At 35.9% G+C, this 22,374-nt stretch overlaps 1 protein-coding gene across 1 annotated transcript in view; it reads left to right on the top strand.

The window, feature by feature from the left end:
- The window catches only part of UPF2 (UPF2 regulator of nonsense mediated mRNA decay), a 110,707-nt gene that overhangs the window by 70,341 nt on the left and 17,992 nt on the right, over positions 1-22,374 (top strand). The window contains exons 11-19 of the mRNA XM_027073409.2: positions 643-759; positions 1,855-2,040; positions 5,734-5,937; positions 6,657-6,932; positions 8,987-9,170; positions 14,354-14,493; positions 17,965-18,069; positions 18,370-18,468; positions 21,429-21,596. Of these exons, the coding sequence (XP_026929210.1) occupies positions 643-759; positions 1,855-2,040; positions 5,734-5,937; positions 6,657-6,932; positions 8,987-9,170; positions 14,354-14,493; positions 17,965-18,069; positions 18,370-18,468; positions 21,429-21,596 (1,479 nt within the window). The remainder of the gene's footprint in view (positions 1-642; positions 760-1,854; positions 2,041-5,733; positions 5,938-6,656; positions 6,933-8,986; positions 9,171-14,353; positions 14,494-17,964; positions 18,070-18,369; positions 18,469-21,428; positions 21,597-22,374) is intronic.

Raw genomic sequence — 22,374 nt, 5'->3', positions numbered from 1 at the left:
AGTTTTAATATTCAATAAATAAGAATCATTGGAGTTTTATTGTGATTCATATTATACAGAAATATATCCCTTTTAAATCATGCCATGCAAGGGTAAATAAGGACACAGCCAAAATAGTTATATTATCTAAAAAACACCAAGTTATTAAATGATGTGGTATATTTGAATCTGTTTTGGTTTAGAAAATATGCATAGAAAAAGATTGGTAGGATAAATACTTAAATGCTATGGTAATGTGTTATGTTTGTAAATGTCATACAATGAGCCTGTTGTAGTCAGAATTTTACAAGTAAATATCATATAAACCAAAACAAAAAAGCCATTTAGAAAATGTTCGCTGTGTATGGTGCAGATATTTAAATACATAGCATCTGATAATCATCATAGAAAGGGCTTTAATATTAGTTTTTCATGTATTTATCTGGAAGGAAAGGCATTAAATGTATTGAAGATTTTCGATTAAATTTTTGTGGCTGAACACAAAAGATACTTAGCAATGACTCTTGTTAAGCTAAAGTAGACTAGCTTTTGTTTTTCACACTGATATTTTTAAAATTGTTACATACAGTAGATCTGTATTTTCTTTCTCTAATAGGACTGAAGTATTGTCTTTGTGTTCTCTCATCATCATTATTATTACAGATGCTTCTATCAGACTTTTCCCATCACCATATTGAAATGGCATGTACTCTACTGGAAACATGTGGAAGATTTCTTTTCAGATCTCCAGAATCACACCTGAGGACCAGTGTACTTTTGGTAAGGGCTTGAGGATCCTGGCAAGAGCTTGAGGTTCTTGATTTACTTCAGGGGTTAGAAATATTATATTGACCAGTATCTATGATCAATCTTGCTCTGCAGCATAAACTAGAACTTCCCATGTTTATGTGCTGCGCAGCCAGTCCAGGAGAGTTGCAGGAATTTTTCCCACTTGGGCGCCAGTGAGTTCACACTGTTGTAAAGGAGGATTAAGTTCAACCCCAAATAACTTTTGATAAATGATTCAAATGAGCCAAGTACTCTTAATACTATTATATTAGAGTCATTGTTATGGATGTTCTTGGATATTCAAAGAAGCCATTGTTAAGTGCCATGAGCATATAAATTATAAGCTTAAACATATAAAATTGAAATTTGAAATTAAAAACAACTTTAAAAATTAACTTGGGGTAGAAGTTATTTCTTAAGCTAATTAGAATACTGAAATGGCCATCAAGTTTCTTGATCAGTTAAATTGTTATGCTTACTGATAATACCCATGCATTCCCTTGCAGTCTTGGGACCTTTCCAAGTGTGGTGGAGGGAGTGTTGGTGTTAGTGTTAAAGGGAGCTCAGGTTTAGGAATCGCCAGGCATGTACTGTCATTATTTCAGTGTTGCTGTTACAAAAGTCTGGATTGTGTCATTTTTTTTAGATGTTATTTTTTAAAAAATCTAGTTGTGAGCCTAAACATTCTCTGCCAATGCTATTTAAAATGAAGAAACACAAGAATTTATTTCTTTAAAAAATTTTTAAAAAATATGTATTTATTAAATGGTTTTTTTTTTTTTTTTTTTTTTTGAGAGAGAGAGAGAGGGAGAGAGAGAGAGAGTGAGTGAGTGAGTCGGGGAGGAGCAGAGAGAGGGAGACAGAATCTGAAGCAGGCTCCAGGCTCTGAGCTTTCAGCACAGAGCCCAACATGGGGCTCAAACTCATGAACTGGGAGATCATTACCTGAATTGAAGTCCGACGCTTAACCAAAGGAGCCACCCAGGCACCCCTAATGTTTATTTCTGACAGCGAGACAGAGAAGTTTTGTTGGGAATAAGTATTAGAATGAAAGTATTTTGACTAACTTAGACTTTTTTATTATAGGAACAAATGATGAGAAAGAAGCAAGCAATGCACCTTGATGCAAGATATGTTACAATGGTGGAGAACGCATATTACTACTGCAACCCACCTCCAGCTGAAAAAACAGTGAAAAAGAAACGTCCTCCTCTCCAGGAATATGTCCGGAAACTTTTGTACAAGGATCTCTCAAAGGTTACCACTGAGAAGGTAAATCTCATCGAAATTATAAAGTAATAGTAAATTTGAGATTTGTGGGAGTGTTAAGATTGTGTAATATTCAGGGCGCCTGGGTGGCTCAATTGGTTAATCATCCGACTTCAGCACAGGTCATGATCGCACTGTTCAGAGTTCGAGCCCCACGTCAGGCTCTGTGCTGACAGCTCAGGGCCTAGAACCTGCTTCTGATTCTCTCTCTCTCTCTCTCTCTCTCTCTCTCTCTCTCTTCTCTCTTTCTTTCTGCCCCTCCCCTGCTCGTGCTGTCTCTGTCTCTCTCAAAAAGAAACTTAAAAAAAAAGATTATATAATATTCAAATTTATTCTTCTTCCTCCTAATGATAGTAGTATTAAGAGCAGTGCACTTTCCTTCTATCCATTGCACTAAATTGTTTTAGGTCAGGAACATGTATTTCAGCTTCCTTAGGTCAGTTTGTTTATAAATTGCTTCAGTGTTTGACAAAGTATGCATAAGAAATTGAATCAGAGCTGTTAAATTTCAGCAGTGAAGTTTAGGAGAGGTAAGATTAGATTCCAAATTTAATTATGGTTGATTCTATACAAAACTTCCTAAAATGGAATTCATATGATGATACTTAATATATAGGACTTATGTTTTGTTTTCTTTTATGATTCTTACTCTGAAGTAGCAATTCTTTCCATTTTAATTTTGCTGTTGTTTATATTTCTAATTACTGCTTTGTCTCTCATATTCTATAATCAGTTTGACTAAATATTTTGCTTCAGTATAAAGGATTATAACTTTGAATGGGCTTTCGGAGGTCCATGGCCCTCTGAAATTTCATAATTTTGAATGTCTAGGGCTGTTTATATTTTTCTAGAGGGAATGTTTATAGTCTTCCTTAGATTCTTAGCAGGGATCAATTTCCAGAAAAGGTTAAGAACTACTAACCTTTTTTCTTTCTTTTCTTTTCTTTTCTTTCTTTCTTCCTTTCTTTCTTTCTTTCTTTCTTTCTTTCTTTCTTTCTTTCTTTCTTTCTTTCTTTCTTTCTTAATTTTATTTTTTTAATTTACATCCAAATTAGCATATAGTGCAACAGTGATTTCAGGAGTAGATTCCCTAATGCCCCTTACCCATTTAGCCCTTCCCCCCTCCCACAACCCCTCCAGTAACCCTCTGTTTGTTCTCCGTATTTAAGAGTCTCTTATGTTTTGTCCTCCTCCCTGTTTTTATATTATTTTTACTTCCCTTCCCTTATGTTCATCTGTTCTGTGTCTTAAAGTCCTCATGTGAGTGAAGTCATGTGATATTTGTCTTTCTCTAATTTCGCTTAGCATAGTACCCTCTACTTCCATCCATGTTGTTGCAAATGGCAAAGTTTCGTTCTTTTTGATTGCCGAGTAATACTCCATTGTATATATGTACCACATCTTTTTTATCCAGTCATCCATCGATGGACATTTGGACTCTTTCCATACTTTGGCTATTGTTGATAGTGCTGCTGTAAACATTGGGGTGTATGTGTCCCTTCAAAACAGCACATCTGTATCCCTTGGATAAATACCTAGTAGTGCAATTGCTGGGTCGTAGGGTGGGTCTATTTTTTAATTTTTTGAGGAACCTCCATACTGTTTTCCAGAGTGGCTGCACCAGCTTGCATTCCCACCAGCAGTGCAAAAGAGATCCTTTTTCTCTGCATCCTCGCCAACCTCTGTTGTTGACTGAGTTGTTAATGTGAGCCATTCTGACAGGTATAAAGTGGTATCTCATTGTGGTTTTGATTTGTATTTCCCTGATGATGAGTGATGTGGAGCATTTTTTCATGTGTCGGTTGGCCATCTGGACGTCTTCTTTGGAGAAGTGTCTATTTGTGTCTTTTGCCCATTTTTTCACTGGATTATTTGTTTTTTGGGTATCGAGCTTGGTAAGGTCTTTATAGATTTTGGATACTAATCCTTTATCTGATACGTCGTTTGCAAATATCTTCTCCCATTCTGTCGGTTGCCTTTTAGTTTTGCTGATTGTTTCCTTCGCTGTGCAGAAGCTTTTTGTTGATGAGGTCCCAGTCGTTCATTTTTGCTTTTGTTTCCCTTGCCTCTGGAGACGTGTTGAGTAAGAAGTTGCAGTGGCCAAGATCCAAGAGGTTTTTGCCTGCTTTCTCCTCAAGGATTTTGATGGCTTCCTGTCTTACATTTAGGTCTTTCTTCCAATTTTGAGTTTATTTTTGTGTATGGTGTAAGAAAGTGGTCCAGGTTCATTCTTCTGCATGTTGCTGTCCAGTTTTCCCAGCACCACTTGCTGAAGAGACTGTCTTTATTCCATTGGATATTCTTTCCTGCTTCGTCAAAGATTAGTTGATCATACGTTTGTGGGTCCATATCTGGGTTCTCTATTCTGTTCCATTGATCTGAGTGTCTGTTCTTCTGCCAGTATCATACTGTCTTGATGATTACAGCTCTGTAGTATAGCTTGAAGTCTGGGATTGTGATGCCTCCTGCTTTGGTTTTCTTTTTCAGGATTGCTTTGGCTATTCAGGGTCTTTTCTGGTTCCATACACATTTTAGGATTATTTGTTCCAGCTCTGTGAACTAACCTATTTTCTTGATTATTGCAGTTGCCTTGTTAAAAACTTCACATTTAAGTAAGATATGATTGAAGAGAACATTTCAAGGTTAACTCAACAAGTGTGGAACTTTTTTGTTTTTAGGAAAAAAATGTAAAACAAATTAACTTCTGAACAGAGTAAACCTGGGGGAGAAAAGGCGTACAATAATACTCGTGTTATATATGCGACTTTGGAAATTGGACTCAGCTTGCAGAGAGTCAGAGACAGTACTTGTTTCAAACAATAAGCAGTTTGAAAGCTGTTTTAGAATTGGCTAAAAGTTTGAAAAATATAGATTGCTTATACAGTTGATAGCATTAACAGTTCCACGGAAGCTGATTAGAGAACATACTAAGTGCTTGAAAGATGGATTGTGGCTGTAGAGTAGAGATGGAAGGAGTGCTTTGCAATCTGCCAGCAGTATCCTTTTTGTTTTTTTTCAGAATAAAAATGGAAAGAACTTGATTATGGGTAGAACTCTGCTCATCTCATTACCAGTAGAGCTTTTGAAATAGTAATGGCTAACTTTTATGCGGTACTTATAATGAGCCAGACACTTCCCTGGGTATCTCACATGTTTTAATTTGTCTAATCTTTACAACAAACTATGAAATAAGTGCTGTTATTATCCCCCCTTTTGCACATGTGGAAATAGAATGCTGTGTAATGTCAGCCTTGATTTTGTACTTTCCAGTTTAAGTAGTCTTTTAACCAATTGAGCTTGGGTTTAATTTACTGGAAATTTTTGATTCATAACAAGTATCAGAGATTATTTACATTAATTATATGCAAAAGAAAATATTATTTTTGGTAAACCTTTATTTTTTTTTTAGTGATCTGATTTTAGGAGTGTATGTTATTAGCTTGTATGAAGATCTGGAAACTCTGAAATTTAGAGACTTTATGTGAATAAATTTAGTGACAAATGTGAGTAAATTTTGCCAATAATTAGAAAAAAATCTCACTTTTCCTATGTCTAAAGTCAAGTGGCTGGTAGAGGATCTCTAAAGTATTTTTCATTTCGAAAATTATATGACTGCACAGTCAAAACTATATTACTGGGTATATGGGAATACTATGTGCTCATGTTAGTAATTGAAACAAAATTCTCTTCATGTAGGTTTTGAGACAGATGCGAAAGTTGCCTTGGCAGGACCAAGAAGTGAAAGACTATGTTATTTGTTGTATGATAAACATCTGGAACGTGAAATATAATAGTATTCATTGTGTAGCCAACCTCTTAGCAGGACTGGTACTCTACCAAGAAGATGTTGGAATCCATGTTGTGGATGGAGTTTTAGAAGATATTCGATTAGGAATGGAGGTACTGAGTACTTTCTTTAAAGGCATCAAATTGGAGTTTGGAGAATTTAAACAGCTTTTAAATTTGATTATTGAAAAATAATAATTTGGAAACCTTCCTTTCCCTTCCCCTTATGATGTCAATTTACTATTACTTCTTCAGAGTTAGTGTTTTCTTCGAAAACCCTTTTGTCTCAGATTTCGGGTCTTGCAGGCTAATGCTGGAGAGTTTTTTTTGCCTCTTTCTCAAGTTCAGTCAGGCTTTTGAAAGATTGTAGTTTTTTTATTATTTCTGGGGCACAGTTAGGACTCAAGTGATAGGTGTTTCTAAACCTCTTAATTAGGAGAATTGGTAATCATTCAATAATAATTTCTGTAAACAGTTTTCTGTAAAGAATTTCTGTATGTATATAATTCATGAATTACAGAAAAATTAAGTTTTGGGGGCTTATAGGAAGAATTACATTTTAACTGTTTTGTCAACTCATTTAATGATAGCTTAATACTGAGTTTAGTATTTAACTTGTTCTTTTTGTAAAACATTTTAAACATAGCCATTTCTTAGAGAAAGAATACCCAGTGATGATCACTTTATTTAGAAAAGAAGGAAAGAACCCACTATTTTTTCTCTGTTTAGTATTCTTTCAGTAATTGATATTATCAAGTGACAGAGGAGAATTTTACCTCTTTTCAAACACATTACTATTCTTTAATGGAAATCTGTGTTTGTTTTTCCTTTAGGTTAATCAGCCTAAATTTAACCAGAGACGTATCAGCAGCGCCAAGTTCTTAGGGGAACTTTATAATTATCGAATGGTGGAATCAGCTGTTATTTTTAGAACTCTTTATTCTTTTACTTCATTTGGTGTTAACCCGGATGGCTCTCCAAGTTCACTAGACCCCCCTGAGCACCTTTTCAGAATTAGGCTAGTGTGCACTATTTTGGATACCTGTGGCCAGTACTTTGACAGAGGTTCTAGTAAACGAAAACTTGATTGCTTCCTTGTATACTTTCAGGTATGTAAACTAAAATACACAGTTTCGCATTTAATGCTTTACCGCGGTTACAAAAATACTAGAGAAGAGATGCTACAGCATTCACATATCACATGTAAGATGTGCTCATCATTTGATTTACCCCTGCTGCAAGGATGTAGAGATTAAAAAATATATGATGAATTCTATTATATAAACATTCTACTTGGCATTGTCACTTTTATAATTGACAGTAATTCATCATTAGTTTGGAAATTATTTTGGTATAGTTTATAAATTTGGTAAAGTAATTTACGGATTATGGTATTTGGTATGGTAATTATGCATTAAATTACTTGTGGTTTGTTTGTACATCTCATAACATTTTTAACTCATTTATGTTCTGTTTTTAAATCTAAAATTCTTGTTTCTAAAGGATTTAAGTTTTTTTTTTAGAAAAAACTGTCATTTTTGGAGAATATGTTGTTTTCAACACAGGAAAAAATATTTGTTCATTCATGGTAAATTCTTGGGTTGTACTTTTCATATCTTAATTTTAGTTAATTATGTAAACTTGTAATTTAGAGGAAGTACAGTATAAATGAAATTCAGATACAAATATGGAGACAGTTCTATAACTTCTATGAAGTTGGTGTTCCAAAAGTTAACTTATAGGTTGGTTGTTTGGAACGTACTCTTTCCCATATAATACAGTGTTATAAATACTGATTAGGGTTAGCTGTTCACTATCAAATTCTCCAGGTGTTACTGAAATAAAGTACCGCAAGTACCATTCAATTCTATATGATCATTCCATTCTGTATAATCTTTTGTTAGTGTTTTCTTCCTTTATTTATTGGTGAAGAAAATAAATCTAAAACTATAATTTTTGAAGTGTCAAAACTACCTCCACATAGTGGCTGGTGTTAGATGGGGGGTGAATACTCTCAGGGAAGAGCAGTTTGTTAACTTTGTTCTGCCACCGTACCTGTGCAGTAGAGGACGACATGTCACTCCTTTTTTTTCTTAGTTGATAAGCAGAAAATGGGGAGGAGAGTTTTGGAAATTTGAGAGTGAGATTGCCTGTTGTATGTAAGGACTATCTTAAGTTGGAGACAATCTGTTTTTGAAAACCAGAGATTTGCTACAAAATGTCACCTGTAACTATCATCATCAAAAGTAAACTCTCTTTCAGAAGTGTGTTCCTTATTTGCATTTACTCTGAAATCCTAGACTGAGAGAAAAAAGCCACTTAGAAATATCCAGGAACAAAAGGAGACCAAAGTATTTTCCATACTGATTAGTCGGCAGAAACGTGTAGTAGGGTGTACCTAGGAAATAACGAGTAAGGAGTGAGTGAGGCCGGGGAGATGAGGGCAGTGTGTTCTCCCAGGACAGAGGATGTACAGTGAAGTATGGGAAAGCCAGATGGAAAGTATCACCTGCAGCAGTGCTTCTAAACTTCATTATGAATATGCACCACCTGCAGGTATTGTTAAAATGCAGATTGTGATTCATTCGGTCTGGGGTGGGGGCCTGAGATTCTGCATTTCTGACAAGCTTCCACTTGAAGTCCACACTCAAACTGGAAGAAGAGAATGAAAGCACCCAGAAGAATACCTGTTTATATACAAGCAAATTCTTGGGTTGTGCTTTTTAGTTAAACTAAATGTAGGAATTACAAAGTATGAAATCGAATGAAGGAACCAGGCTAGGAGAAGAAAGGAAGGAGATCTAAACAGTGCCATATACGCAGTGGATGTTCAATGAATGCTTGCTGATTAATGATTTTTTTGTATTTCAGAAACTGTATTTTCAGATACTTTAATTGAACTTTTAAAATTAAAATCAAAGCAGGTAGTATAGAGAAAATGATGAAAATGTATCAAAACTATGGCTTTGAATCTGGTTGTTTTGTAAAATCAGTATTTAAACCTGGTTTGGGAGTGGGGTTTCTGCCTTGTGTCAGTACCTAGAAATTTATTTGGTATTTTATTTATGATTTTAACTAGGTAACATCACAATACAGATTATTATTTGAAAGTATTTTGGTTAACAATTTCTTACTGCTAAATTTATTTTTCATTTGTTATCAGCGTTATGTTTGGTGGAAGAAAAGTTTGGAGGTTTGGACGAAAGACCATCCATTTCCTATTGACATAGATTACATGATCAGTGATACACTAGAACTGCTAAGACCAAAGATCAAACTCTGTAATTCTCTGGAAGAATCCATCAGGCAGGTACACGACTTGGAACGAGAATTCTTAATAAAACTAGGTAAGCAACTAATTAAAGAAAATGAAGATGATATTTGGCAGATTGTTTTTAGAATTCGCTTCATATTATCAGAGTTTGCTTTTGTATACTTCCTATTTTCAGTGTTGAGTGTTACTTAATAGTGTTAGGTGAGACCTGGGTGGCATGTTTGATTTCACTGAGTAATCCCAAATTGGAGGAAAGCGGTCATGTAAGTAGGGATGGAAAAAAACACAATCCTGTTAGCCTTTCTTAATTTTAGGACTTTTGGTTGCTAATACAAAGTACTTTTGATTAAAGCATCTCTTATATATACAGTATGTATGTATTTTCAACAAGTATTATTTCCTAAGACAACCTGGGCATGACACTGTAGGGAGGAGTATCTGTTAGACGTTTGGAACTACCTTGTGGTATTTCAGACCTAATTCCCTGGGAGAGTTGTCTCTTTTTCTAAGGACTAGAGAAAATGTGAGAAATAACGTGTTACAGGAGACTTGGTCTATTTACTTTCTCCACATCCCTCTGCAACTATTCTGGAATAAGAGTTAGCTCTTGAACAGTTCCCACAAGGGACTAAATGAGCTGACTAACTTTGTCAGTGGAAATAACTGGAATGAGGTGTAGTCTTTCACGTCTTGTTTGCTTGCTAATAGTTCTTAGCATGTTAGTATGTTTTAGTGTAGTCATTTCAAAGTGACATGCTTTTAGGCTGTTAAGCTAGTGTTTCATTTCCTCCTAGCACTCAGCACCCGTATGTCTGTCGCCGAAAGATCCTTAAGCTTCACCGGTTACACTAATTGCATAAATTTACTGCGTTGCAGATATGAAAAACTACTTTTCATGGCAAAGGCATTTGTGATTTTTTTTTCCTTTAAAACTGTTTTTCTTATTATATCCAGCATTTTAATCGAATTTCTTTCTCCAAAGATCCGTCTTCCTTTGGAGAATATGATTACTGTTATCTAACTGAGCATATTTTTAAAGGTGCTACCGATTGTGTAACCATTGACTTTCCTACCACTCCACCCACAAGGACATATGTGATTCTTTTGTTCTCTGCACTTTGTCCCAAGTCAGCACTTTTTTCCCTTTTCAGATTTCCAATTGTATAAAATGGTCATTTCAAGCAAAGTACTTATTTATCTACTTATTTATTTCATTTACTTAACATGCTTTAATATAGTTAAGTCTTAGTCTTGTTTCCCAAAAACTTTCATGAATGGTTCTCTCTGTGTAGTGGGCATGAGATAGCACCAGTTTGACACCCAGTTTGATAGCAGCAAAGAGTGTGGTATGCATTATCCTTTGTAGAGCAAAGGGTTAAATGAAAGGACCGCAAGCTTCTTCTGAGGGGTCTGTTCCTGTTTAGAATATGGCAAGGAAAAAATAGGCCACCATTTGTGAATGAAATTCTAAAGATGATGGCAACTGGAATCAATATGCTCCCAAGTCCCATTTTTCTCTTGCTTTAGAGTCTAAATATCAGGAAGAAGATGTACATGAATGAATCTATATTATATTATAGATTATATTATATATATATAATATATATTGTATTAAATCTATATTTCCTATTGATAGATAATACAGTATCCTTGATAGTTTTTTTTTTGTTTTCAAGCACTTTGTAAATTCTTTATTATTTTAACTTTATAACAACCCAATGTAAACCTAATAGTTAATGAGAAAGCACTACAAAATTCCCTAAGATTTTTAAGTCATTTTTAATATTATTAGAAGTAGTACTTATTCATGGCAGAAATCCTGAAAAATACCGAGAAAACAAAAATTACATATTTCATACATAAGAACAATCATGTGTTAACATTTTTTGGTACATGTTCTATTCTTTTGAAATTTTTTCATGTTTGTAGTTATATTACCGGATTTTTTTCTACCTAATACTTACGAAATTTCTTCCTGACATGAAATATTTTTCTAAGTCTTAATTTTTTTTTAATTGGTTATATTCCTTTGTATGAATGTGCCATAATGTATTTAATCTTGTTGTTTGATACTTAGGCTGTTTCCAGTTTTACATTAGTATAAATAACATTTCTGTGTGATTTTTGTGTGCATCTTGGTTTTCTCAAGAAAGACATACAATTATTGGCTCAGACATTCTCTTCCAGTTTAAGAACAAAAAACAAAGTGGTAATAGGCAATATAATTTAATCAGGCATGGAAGTTGTAGACTGTATAATAATATAAGGAACAGAAATGAGGGAAACAGAAGTGAAAAAAAAAGAAGACTCATGAGTAAATTATAAAGCCAACAGTGTATTTCATAAATGAGAAACAAATTCAGTAGAATAGAATAAAAGGCCTAGAAGCATCCCAATTAAATATAAACTTATTTAGTGTATAATAAACTAGGAATCTTAAAAAATAGCATAAGGGCAACAGGTTGGCATATAGGAGGAAAACTGATATAGATCCACATCTGCTATCCTCAAACTCCAGATGGATTAAGGAGCTAAGTATTTATTTTTAAAAAGTTTAAAAAGATGTATGATTATCAAATATTTGGAGGTGTTAATTTTCCCAAATTCTAAAACAATTGAAGAAAGCACACACATGGCCACAGATCTAGGTGCTTAAAGCTTTTATACCATAGAAAAATAACTGAAATTAAAATGAGGACAGTTTGCATGTCAGGTTTGTTTCACTTACATAAAGGGCACAGGCAAATTGGTAATAAATTAGAATATCCCAAAAAATAAATGAACATGATAAGGGAAGGTGGGGAGAAATCAAAGACTGTGCTCTCTCTGACATGTTGAGTATGGGAAGAAATGCTCAACATGTCTAGTAAGCAGAGAAATATAAACTAAAGCAGTCTAAAAGAAAGTATTACAGTTACTACTATCTCGGTTATGAGCAGGAAAACTGAGGCACCAAGCAGCGTTTTATTGTTTGTCTTTTGTATTTTTATCCCTATGTCCTGTGGGTATACATTTTTATTTCATTGTTTATTTTAGATTGACAGTGTCCTCGGGGTCAGCAGTAGGATAGTTCATATATACCGTTTAGTAAATGCAAAATGTATTTATAAATTGCTTTTGAAACTGACTTGCAATGCAAATGCAAATGTGTTAAAAATGTATGTATTTTTCTTAGAAATTAGGAGTATGACTATCAAAACAAAGTGACTTACAAGTTATAGTTCTTCCCAACCTGCATGTTTTAAATGGCTGTAACAAAAGCGTAAAAATAGCCCGTGCCATGTGAATTTATCAGTACGTGATATTTTTACCGAGAATGTTTAGATTTAGACAGTCGTGGGGTGCCCAGGTGGCTCAGTCGGTTGAGTGTCCCACTCCAGCTCAGGTCATGATCTCACGGTTTCTCAGTTTCAGCTGTGCATTGGACTTACCGCTGTCAGCGTGGAGCCTGCTTCAGATCCTCTGTCCTACTCTCTCTACTCCCCCCCACTCGCTCTCTCAAAAATAAACCTTGAAAGAATAGGTTTAGACAGTCGTGACTTTAAATTTTTTGCCTTTGATAACTTAATTTTTTTGTTTGTCTGTTTGAAAGAGACAGAGTGCGAGCAGGGGAGGGGCAGAGAGAGAGAGGGAGAGAGAATCCTAAGCAGGCCCTGCGCCGCCAGCGCATAGCCCAGTGCAGGGCTCGCAACCACAAAACCCCGAGATCATGACCCAAGCAGAAACCAAGAGTTGGATGCTTAACTGACCTAGCCACCCAGATGCCCCTCTCTTTGATAACTTAGAGAACAGTCAAATATTGTTTCTTAAAGTCTGTATAAATGAATAAGCAAATAAATAAAATTTATATATGTAAAATCTAAATTTGTGTCTGTGAAATCTAGTAAGTGATGAGAAAATAAATATTTAAGTTAATGGATTCTCATTCTGAGACACCAGCTTCTTTTCTCAGCATTAATTTTCCTTTCTCTCTGAGCATTATCCATCTTTTCTTAAATTTTATTTCCAAACTTGAATGTACCTACTTTAATCACTCTGTACACTCATGTTTTTGTCAGTTCAGTTAACTTCTTAGACTTAAGACACTGGAATAATTTTTTTTACTTTTATTGGTTAGTTAATTATTGAAACTCTCTGAACTTCAACATTCCTCATAAAATGAAAGAGTTAAATCATTTCATGGTTGCTAAAGTTTCTTTTTGCCCTAATCATCTAAGAGTCTGAATAAAGTATTTATTAAACACCTGTGTGTTTATCAATATATGGCCTCTGATAAGTTTTGAATGTATAAAACAAGGTCTTTGTAGTGAAGGGTCTTATAATCTGATGTCATGTTTTATGAAATCTTAGAAAAAATACTACATGGTGTATCCTTAGATGAAAAGTGCCATGAGAAATTCTCCAAGAGCTTTAGGAGCAGATAGGAGGAAGAGTAATAGATTCAGGTACTCATTATGTGTATTCAGGAAGTAAAATTTAGACTGAACTTAGAGAATGTATAGGACTTGAAAGTACATAGTGAAGGATACTCTGCATTGAGAAGAGTATCTGATGAACAAGATTGCAAGATAGTATGCTTTGTGACAGAAGAGGCCCAGCTATAGGAGAAGGCTAGAGAGAGACAAGGGGAAAGTCCGATCAGATGAGGCATCTTGAAAGTAGAGAGAGTCGTTTGGAATTCCAATGTTAACTAAGAATGGACTAGGCAGTGAGATGTGACTGAACATAGGAGGTGGGAGCAAATTCAAGCCCGGGGGTTCCCTTAGGAGGAGAATGCTGTTACTGAGGAAAAAAAATTAAGCACTTTGGTGACATGCCTTTGGCTCCTTCCCTTAGTCTTAATTTGCAGACATTCAAATTGATAGCCAAATGTGATTTCTCTTACATGGTTGAGGCGGCATTTTATGTGCTAGTACTTTTTGACATGTTCATCTGAGATGGAGATAAACAGAAGCTGGAAAAAAAGTACACATATGTGTGTGTGTGTGTGTGTGTGTATGTACATATTATATATGTACTTATATATATACATATATGTTGGTTCATATATATAATGTATCATTGATTTTTTTTGTTGAAATGAAGGTCTCTTTAGTTTGTAAAATGTTTCTCAAAATAATTTTAAATTGTATTCTTGTTTTACTATTCTGAGAAAATGGCTTTTGAGTTACTTTAATACATACTTCTAAATTAAGTGGTATAATATTGAAAATTTATCCTTTTTTATATACTTCTTCACTTTCTCCTCATTTCAAGGCCTAGTAAATGATAAAGATTCAAAAGAGTCTATGACAGAAGGAGAAAATCTTGAAGAGGATGAAGAAGAAGAAGAAGGAGGAGCTGAAACAGAAGAACAATCTGGAAATGAAAGTGAAGTAAATGACCCAGAAGAAGAGGTGATGACTTTTATTTATAACAAATAGGTACATTTGTACAAGAGTATCTTGATTATTTGAGCCAAGATTTCCTTGAATGCATAAAATAAGATCTCCTTCCAACCTGCGAACTCTGAAAGTTTCCTGAGAAAGTAGATATAAATGATAAAAATTTAGAACTGGAATGTTTCTGTAATTGGTTTCCATATAATAGGTAGACATTACATTGTTCTTTTAAAAAATGAGGTTGTTGTAGAAACATTCAACCATATAATTTAAATTGGATTATTAAATATTTTATAATAATAAAAGGAAATGAGTGTATCAGACCAATCTTATGGCTGCCTTTGGATTTTGCTACTACACCAGTTAGATAAACAGAATCTAATAAATTAAACAGCCTTAGTAAATGTGACTTCAAAGAGTGACTTGCGGGGCCCCTAGGGGGCTCAGTTGGTCGGGTGGCCAACTCAGCTCAGGTCACCATCTTGTGGTCTGTGAGTTCGAGCCCCGCGTCGAGCTCTGTGCTGACAGCTCGGAGCCTGGAGCCTGCTTCAGATTCTGTGTCTCCCTCTCTCTCTGTCCCTCCCCAACTCATGCTCTATCTCTCTCTGTCTCTCAGAAATAAATAAATAGTAAAAAAAAAAAGTGCTTGCTTTCCTATAAAGTCCTCATTTGAAGAATTGGGATGTATTACATTTTCTTCACTAAATACATTTCCTCCTTTTATTTCTTTCTTTTTCTTTTTTATTTTTTTTTAACGTTTTATTTATTTTTGAGACAGAGAGAGACAGAGCATGAACAGGGGAGGGGCAGAGAGAGAGGGAGACACAGAATCGGAAGCAGGCTCCAGGCTCTGAGCCATCAGCCCAGAGCCCGACGCGGGGCTCGAACTCACGGACCGCGAGATCGTGACCTGAGCTGAAGTCGGACGCCCAACCGACTGAGCCACCCAGGCGCCCCCATTTCCTCCTTTTAAAAAGTGAACGAAAATTGTATCTTTAAAAAAAAATGTGTATCTATTTTGAGAGAGAGAGAGTTTGAACAGGGGAGGGGCAGAGAGAGAGGGAGAGAGAGAATCCCAAGCAGGTACCACACTGTCAGTGGCAGCCAGACATGGGGCTGGATCTTATAAACCGTGAGATCATGACCTGAGCCTAAATCAAGAGTCTGATGCTCAACCAGCTGAGCCACCCAGGCTGAAAGTTGTATGATTTTTAACCATTGCTTACTTTTCCAATTGCAGTTGAATGTCATACATGATACAGTGTGTTTGCTAAGTGGAAAAAAAACACAGTGTTCGGTCGGCATTGCATGAGCCTTGTCTGGGAGCAAAAGTGAGAGAGATGTGGTTTAATAAGTGAAGTTGCATAGTTTGCTTCTCCTCCCACTGAAGACCACCCTCTCCCATGGTTGCTCTCTGAGCATAGGGAGAACATTGTTAAAGAGAGAAAGCGGGTTGATTAATAGCAGTGAATAAGAAACTCTGCAACCGCTTGTTTCAGCTGAGAAAGAAAAGGGCTGGAGTTCACTCTTCAGACAAATTGTGCTCTTTGTTTTCATCTTGGTCCTCACTCCTTCAAGCTCCGCGTGGCATTTTGAAGTTCTCCCCAGCAGCTAACAACCAGAATATTTCCTCCTTAATATCAGCTACATAAATTAAAAATGACTTTCAAGATTAAGTAAATGTTCTTCTAAAATTTGAATTTTCTTTAGCATTTATACAATTTAGCAGGTTAAATACAAGATTTATCATTATAATAGCAATAATATTTATCGAGCATTCATTGTTCATAGTCACTTTTTTAAACACTGTATTTACATTACCATTTCTCATACCACCCTGTGAGGTAGGTGAGAAAATAAGGGACAAATAGGTGAATTTGCCCAAGATCTCAGAGTAGTAAGTGGTGAGCCAGTATTTGAACTCAGACGGTGTGACTGGTGCTGTGCTGACCCCTTCTGCTCTCCTTAGCCAGCTTAGATTTTGCAGTCCGTTCACTTCCAGATCCCACAGGTTATTATGTCAGTGTATAATAGGGATTAGGACAATGGGATTCTTGTCCAGCCTTTCAGTTTCAGAAGTTAATTAATCCATTGTGTTTGCCTGAGTTATAAAAAATAAAGGGTAAGGAGAAAAAGTTAATGCATTTTATTTTTTTAATTTTGAAAGAGCACAGGCAGGGGAGGGGCAGAGAGAGAGGGAGAGACAGAATCCCAAGCAAGCTCCATGCTGTCAGCACAGAGCCCCACTTGGGGCTCAATCTCACAAACCGTGAGATCATCACCTGAGCCAAAATCAGGAGTCGGATGCTCAACTGACTGAGCCACCCAGGCGCCCCAATGCATTTTAATTTAAGTGTTAAGAAATGATTAATTTTTTTCCAAGGGCAAATTTAAGAGCATCTCTATTGCAAATTTGGTTGTGAATTACAGACTTACGTTTAAAAAAAAAAAGTTCATGCATTTGAAAAAAAGTAAATGCATTTCTGTACATTCCCAGAGTATTTCCACTTTAGAAACTCTATAAGTTTCCAGATACCAGTATAGTAAATTATAATACACTATTTGGATTTTTAAAATTGTTATGTTATTTCTCATTCACATTCATTGTCTTGGCACAATGAGAAGATGCTGGATTTAGTGTAGTCTTTTTTTACACTTACAGAACCAAGTGAGAGTGAGTTGTGTTGTTGGAAGTGAAAGGCTGCACAGATGGGGCACAACTGTGTGCTTTTGTATGTGTCTGCCCTTTTGAAATATCCTTTGGGGTTCTGTTCAGTCTTCTGTTTGAAAGGAAATCCGGCTGATTGAAGAGGAGGTGGGGGTATTGACAAGAGAGGATGGGGAGAAGTGGTGAGGGGGAGCAGAATGTCTAGCTCCTGCTTAATAGGCAGTGTGTCCTTGGGCAAGTCACTTATCCGAGCCTTAGTTTGTTCATGTATAACAATGGGGGCGTGAGGTCTTATCCTGCCTTCTTAGAACTGGATAAAGCAAACAAAATGAAGTATGTGAGAACACCTTATAGGCTGTTGTGCTCTGTACAGTGTAGTGCTTTATAAATCTACTGTCCTTGCTTTCCACTGCTAACCAGTAAATTTGAACTATTTACTGACGTTCATTCCAGAGTTAGTTGAGTATTAAAGAACTACTATGAGAAACTCAGTCTCAAAACAGCCAGGGAGGAGAAATAACACAAAAGGTTCAGGAAGCTCATTCCTTTTGGAATTCAAGGAAAAGAGTTTCTACAGAGGATCTTTGTATTATTAGATCGGTGGATGATCGTGAAATGGGTTTTCGGCTACTGGTGTGCATTAGTTTTCAGCTAATGTTGCCAGCTGACTTTGCCCTAAATTGTAGGCAAACCACATAAAAGGCTGGAACTTGAGAATAATGAACAATTATACAGAAATTTTTAAATCTTTTTAAGTAGTGTAAAATATAGTAACCCTTTTCAAAATGTTTTAATCTTCTAATGTTATATGATTTCAGGAGGGTTCTGATAATGATGATGATGAGGGCGAGGAAGAAGAGGAAGAGAATACCGATTACCTTACAGATTCAAATAAAGAGAATGAAACAGATGAAGAAAATACTGTATGTATGGCTGAAAATTTGCTTTTGAGGTCACACAATATTTTCATTAGTATTTCAGTTTTAGCCACTGAAGTTGTGTTTCTTGTGATTATTGAAAAATATTCTTTTGGAAATTCATTTCAATTTGTTTTCCTATCTAAGTACCTTACTGTGTTAACAGGTTTTTTTAAACATGTAGTGTTACACATTTTACTCACTTGTTCCTTGAGTTATGTTGAGCAAGTTATCCATACAAAAGACTCTGCCATCCAAAACTCTGGTTACAATTTGTGGTCTGATTTCTTGTTTTGTTTTAATAAGGAGGTAATGATTAAGGGAGGTGGACTTAAGCATGTACCTTGTGTGGAAGATGAGGACTTCATTCAAGCTCTGGATAAAATGATGCTGGAAAACCTTCAGGTACGAGCGGTTCCCCTATTCCAGAGGGTCCTCTCCCTACAGGATACTGCAGCACATTCAGTTGTGGTGGTTACAGGGATCTCTGCAGCTTAACGTTTGCCTCTGCAGCAACAGTACAGTTTGCGTCTGACAGTACTTCTTACTTCCCTGATGTGCACATTTCTTTGGGATACACTGGGGGGGAAATGTAGTTAATGTAAGACTTCGAACAGTAATTTCATTGTACCAGTCTGCCTTTTTTCTCTGAAGTCCTATCTCTGTTGCTAAGACTTTTTACTTACAGTTTGTTTACAATTCAAACTTGGCCAAAGATCAATATTTGGGGAAATTTAATACACTAAATTATTAAGCTTGATTTAAAATTTGAATAACTTGTCTATAAATATTTAGAGGAATATTGGTTATTTGATGTTTAAAGAAATTTTGTTTAATGTATTCTTGACATTAATACACTGGATTTTATAAAAAGCTCCATCTTCCCAGTGATAGAGAATAACTATGAATAAACAAAATAGCTAGGGAACTTCTGGAAGCTGGCGGGTAAGATACTCAGTAAGACAATAAAACATTTTAAACACACAATGATAGATTGGCACAAGAATAAATGGATTAAGGAAATAGGAAAGTCCAAAATCGACCTAAAACACGACAATTTAATAATACGGTAAAGACAACACTGCAAGTCAGTTGAGGGAAAATGTATTATTCAATGGATTGTCAGTAAAAATAAAGCTGGATTTCTATTTTATATCCACACCGGAATTAACTGCAAACTTATCAGAAATCTTAATAATTGTGAAGACTGTTGATTATTGCGTTAAGACTTCACCTTCTTCATACATTGCTGTCAGACACTATTAGTATTGCTACGTTTCAATTAAAGCCACAGTAAGGCCACAAGAGTAGTAGTGGCGTAGTCTGTTTTCAGCCATCTTGCCCTATTGCTTTCTAGCCCAGAATGCCACGAGAAATGCCAGACCAGAAACAGACTGTATAATGTAGGGTAACGGCTGTATTATATCAGCAGGTCCTACACACCGGTGAGGACAAATGAATGACCCAGGGTTTTTTTTGTTGTTGATTGAAACAATAAATAAAGTCATGCTAAAGCTCACTGATAATCAAAAGATAAGCAGATTAAGAAGAACCTTTTTATCAGATCATCAGATACTAAGATGCGAAAAGTGATTCTACCCATTGTGGTTAAGTATGGGTAAATATCTGTATTTGGAATATGTAAATCAGTCCATCTTTTTTAGAGAGAAACTTAGTAAACCTAGCAAATAGGCATGGCTTTTGATCTAAAAGTCCACCCTTAACTAATTTTCACCCGAGTATATGAAGTTAAATATATAAAGATGTCATACTGTAATGGGGAAATAGGTTTAGTAGAGAACCAATTATATAAATAAGAGAATATCCATATAATTAGCTCTGTATATACCCAACACAAAGATGCCCATTATATAGAATCAAAAAGAAGAAAAACATGTATATAGTGAAGAACAGTATGCATAGATGGAGCTTGTGTGTACATGTGTGTTACTAGTATTTTCAAGAAAAATGTATAGAACACGCCCCATTGATACTGGTTGTTGTTCCTTGGAGCGTGGTGAGGGAGGGGTTGGTATGGAGACACTGGCTGATGCATTTTTGTATTTAAATAATTTACAAAGAGAATATGTTCGTTTTATAATTAGAAAAAAAGTTAATTTACAAATAAAGATTGATCTAACATGATCCTTTGAAATTTTAAGTTAAAAAGTCTTTGTAAATCTTATGAATCTGGGAGAGCTTCAAGCAAATTCTACAAATTGGAACTTACAAACAATAAGACCTTACCCCTTTATTACCATTTTATTTGACTTAGGTCTCTTGCAAATATGGAGCCTATATCAAAGGCCATTTAAATTGTGGTAAAGCATTTTCAAAACCTTCGTGGCCTGTTAGCATTACCTGGTTAGATTTGAAGAATTACATTCAGCTCTTTCCTCATTTGTGCTCCATTCAGCAAATACAGAAAATTATGTGCAGTTTCCAAAATGCACCATGCTGTTTCATGTCCTTGCTTTTGGACCTGTCCTCCCCTTCCTAAACTCCCTCTGTATCCCCCAGACTGCTCTGCTGCCATCTGCTTACAAGAAGTCTTATGAAGCCTTAAAGACATTCTCAGACGTCCCAGTTTTGTTTAGTCTTTTGTGAAGTTTCAGCATCCACCCACTCCTAGCCAGGCCTATATAGTCACTTCACCCCAAAACAGGTTATACATGACTTGGATGAATTGTAATTAATTTATTTCTCTATCCTAATTAACAGTTTTTGAGCTCTTTGAGGATAGAGACTGTCTTTTTAGTATTAGTATCTCAAGTAATAAGTAATAAGCCCAACGCACAAGTCTTCACTGAAGGTTTGTTTAAATAATTGATTAATAAATCCAGTGTCAATCTTGAAAACTTGTTATTAACAAACAAAGTTAATCTGAACAGTAATAGATTCCATTCATTCCTGAATATTAATTGAGCACCTGCAGTATTTAAAACACCACTAGGGTATTTAAAACACCAGGGAAAGGGTATTCAGTGCAGAACCCCGCCAGTCTGGTGGAGGATTGTCACAGAGAAGCAGACACTTGTGACACATGAGAAGTATGAAGGAAGATATGTGGTGCGGGTATGCACTTCAGGAGCATGCGGAGTCAGGAGAACCTACAGCATTGTGTGTGTGAGCTGCACCGGTAAACAGAGCCAGTCACTGGGGACTTGTACAGGTCTTCCCAGCCATACGTAAGAGGTGGGGGCAGAGGAGGGGGCGCCTCTGTCTCAGCTGCCCGTCAGGTTACTTTGGCTCTAATGATCGTTGTGTTTTAAGAAATAATGGCACTGAATGAATTGTTCAGTTTATGTTTACATATATCCCCGTGTACGTTAGAGTATTTATATTTTTTCATTTCTATCTTTAAGCAACGAAGTGGCGAATCTGTTAAAGTGCACCAACTTGATGTTGCTATTCCTTTGCATCTCAAAAGCCAGCTGAGGAAAGGGCCACCACTCGGTGGTGGGGAGGGAGAGGCGGAGTCTGCAGACACTATGCCCTTTGTCATGTTAACAAGAAAAGGCAATAAACAACAGGTAAGAAACTGGCCACCACAGGTGATTGTTACTTATCAAGTGTAAGCAATAACTTTGTTTTATAGGTTGTAAGTTATATTTTGCCTATAAGAGGAGAAGAGTTGGAAACATGTAAAGTATTCAGTGGTAGGGGCGCCTGGGTGGCTCAGTTGGTTAAGCATCCAACTTCATCTCAGGTCATGATCTCACGATTCATGAGTTCAAGCCCCGCATTGGGCTCTGTGCCACAGTTTGGAGCCTGGAGCTGCTTCAGATTCTGTCTCCTTCTCTGTTCCTCCCCTGCTCACACTCTCACTCTCTCTCTCTCTCTCTCTCTCTCTCTCTCTCAAAAATAAAGATTAAAAATAAAGAAATAAAGTATTCAGTGTAGAAGTAATTTTATTTTTTATTATGTATAGAAGACACAGCTGACTTCTTTTGAATGTATTTTTTTCTAAAAATTTTTTTTTTAACGTTTATTCATTTTTGAGAGACAGAGAGAGACTGAGCGCAAACGGGTGGGGCAGAGAGAGAGGGAGACACAGAATCTGAAGCAGGATCCAGGCTCTGAGCTGTTAGCACAGAGCCTGATGCAGGGCTCAAACTCATGAACCGCGAGATAGATCATGACCCGAGCCGAAGCCAGATTTAACTGACTGAGCCACCAGGCACCCCATTGAATGGATATTTCTTATTTATTTATTTATTTATTTATTTATTTATTTATTTATTTATTTTTATTCTTTAAAAGGAAAGGACAATTTTAATTTTGAATTCATATGTATTTGTTAGAATATAT

The sequence above is a fragment of the Acinonyx jubatus genome, chromosome B4 (assembly GCF_027475565.1).
Source record: "Acinonyx jubatus isolate Ajub_Pintada_27869175 chromosome B4, VMU_Ajub_asm_v1.0, whole genome shotgun sequence".
NCBI classification, from domain to species: domain Eukaryota; kingdom Metazoa; phylum Chordata; class Mammalia; order Carnivora; family Felidae; genus Acinonyx; species Acinonyx jubatus.
The sequence above is the reverse complement of the archived record's forward strand: the minus strand, read 5'-3'. Positions and strand labels throughout refer to the sequence as shown.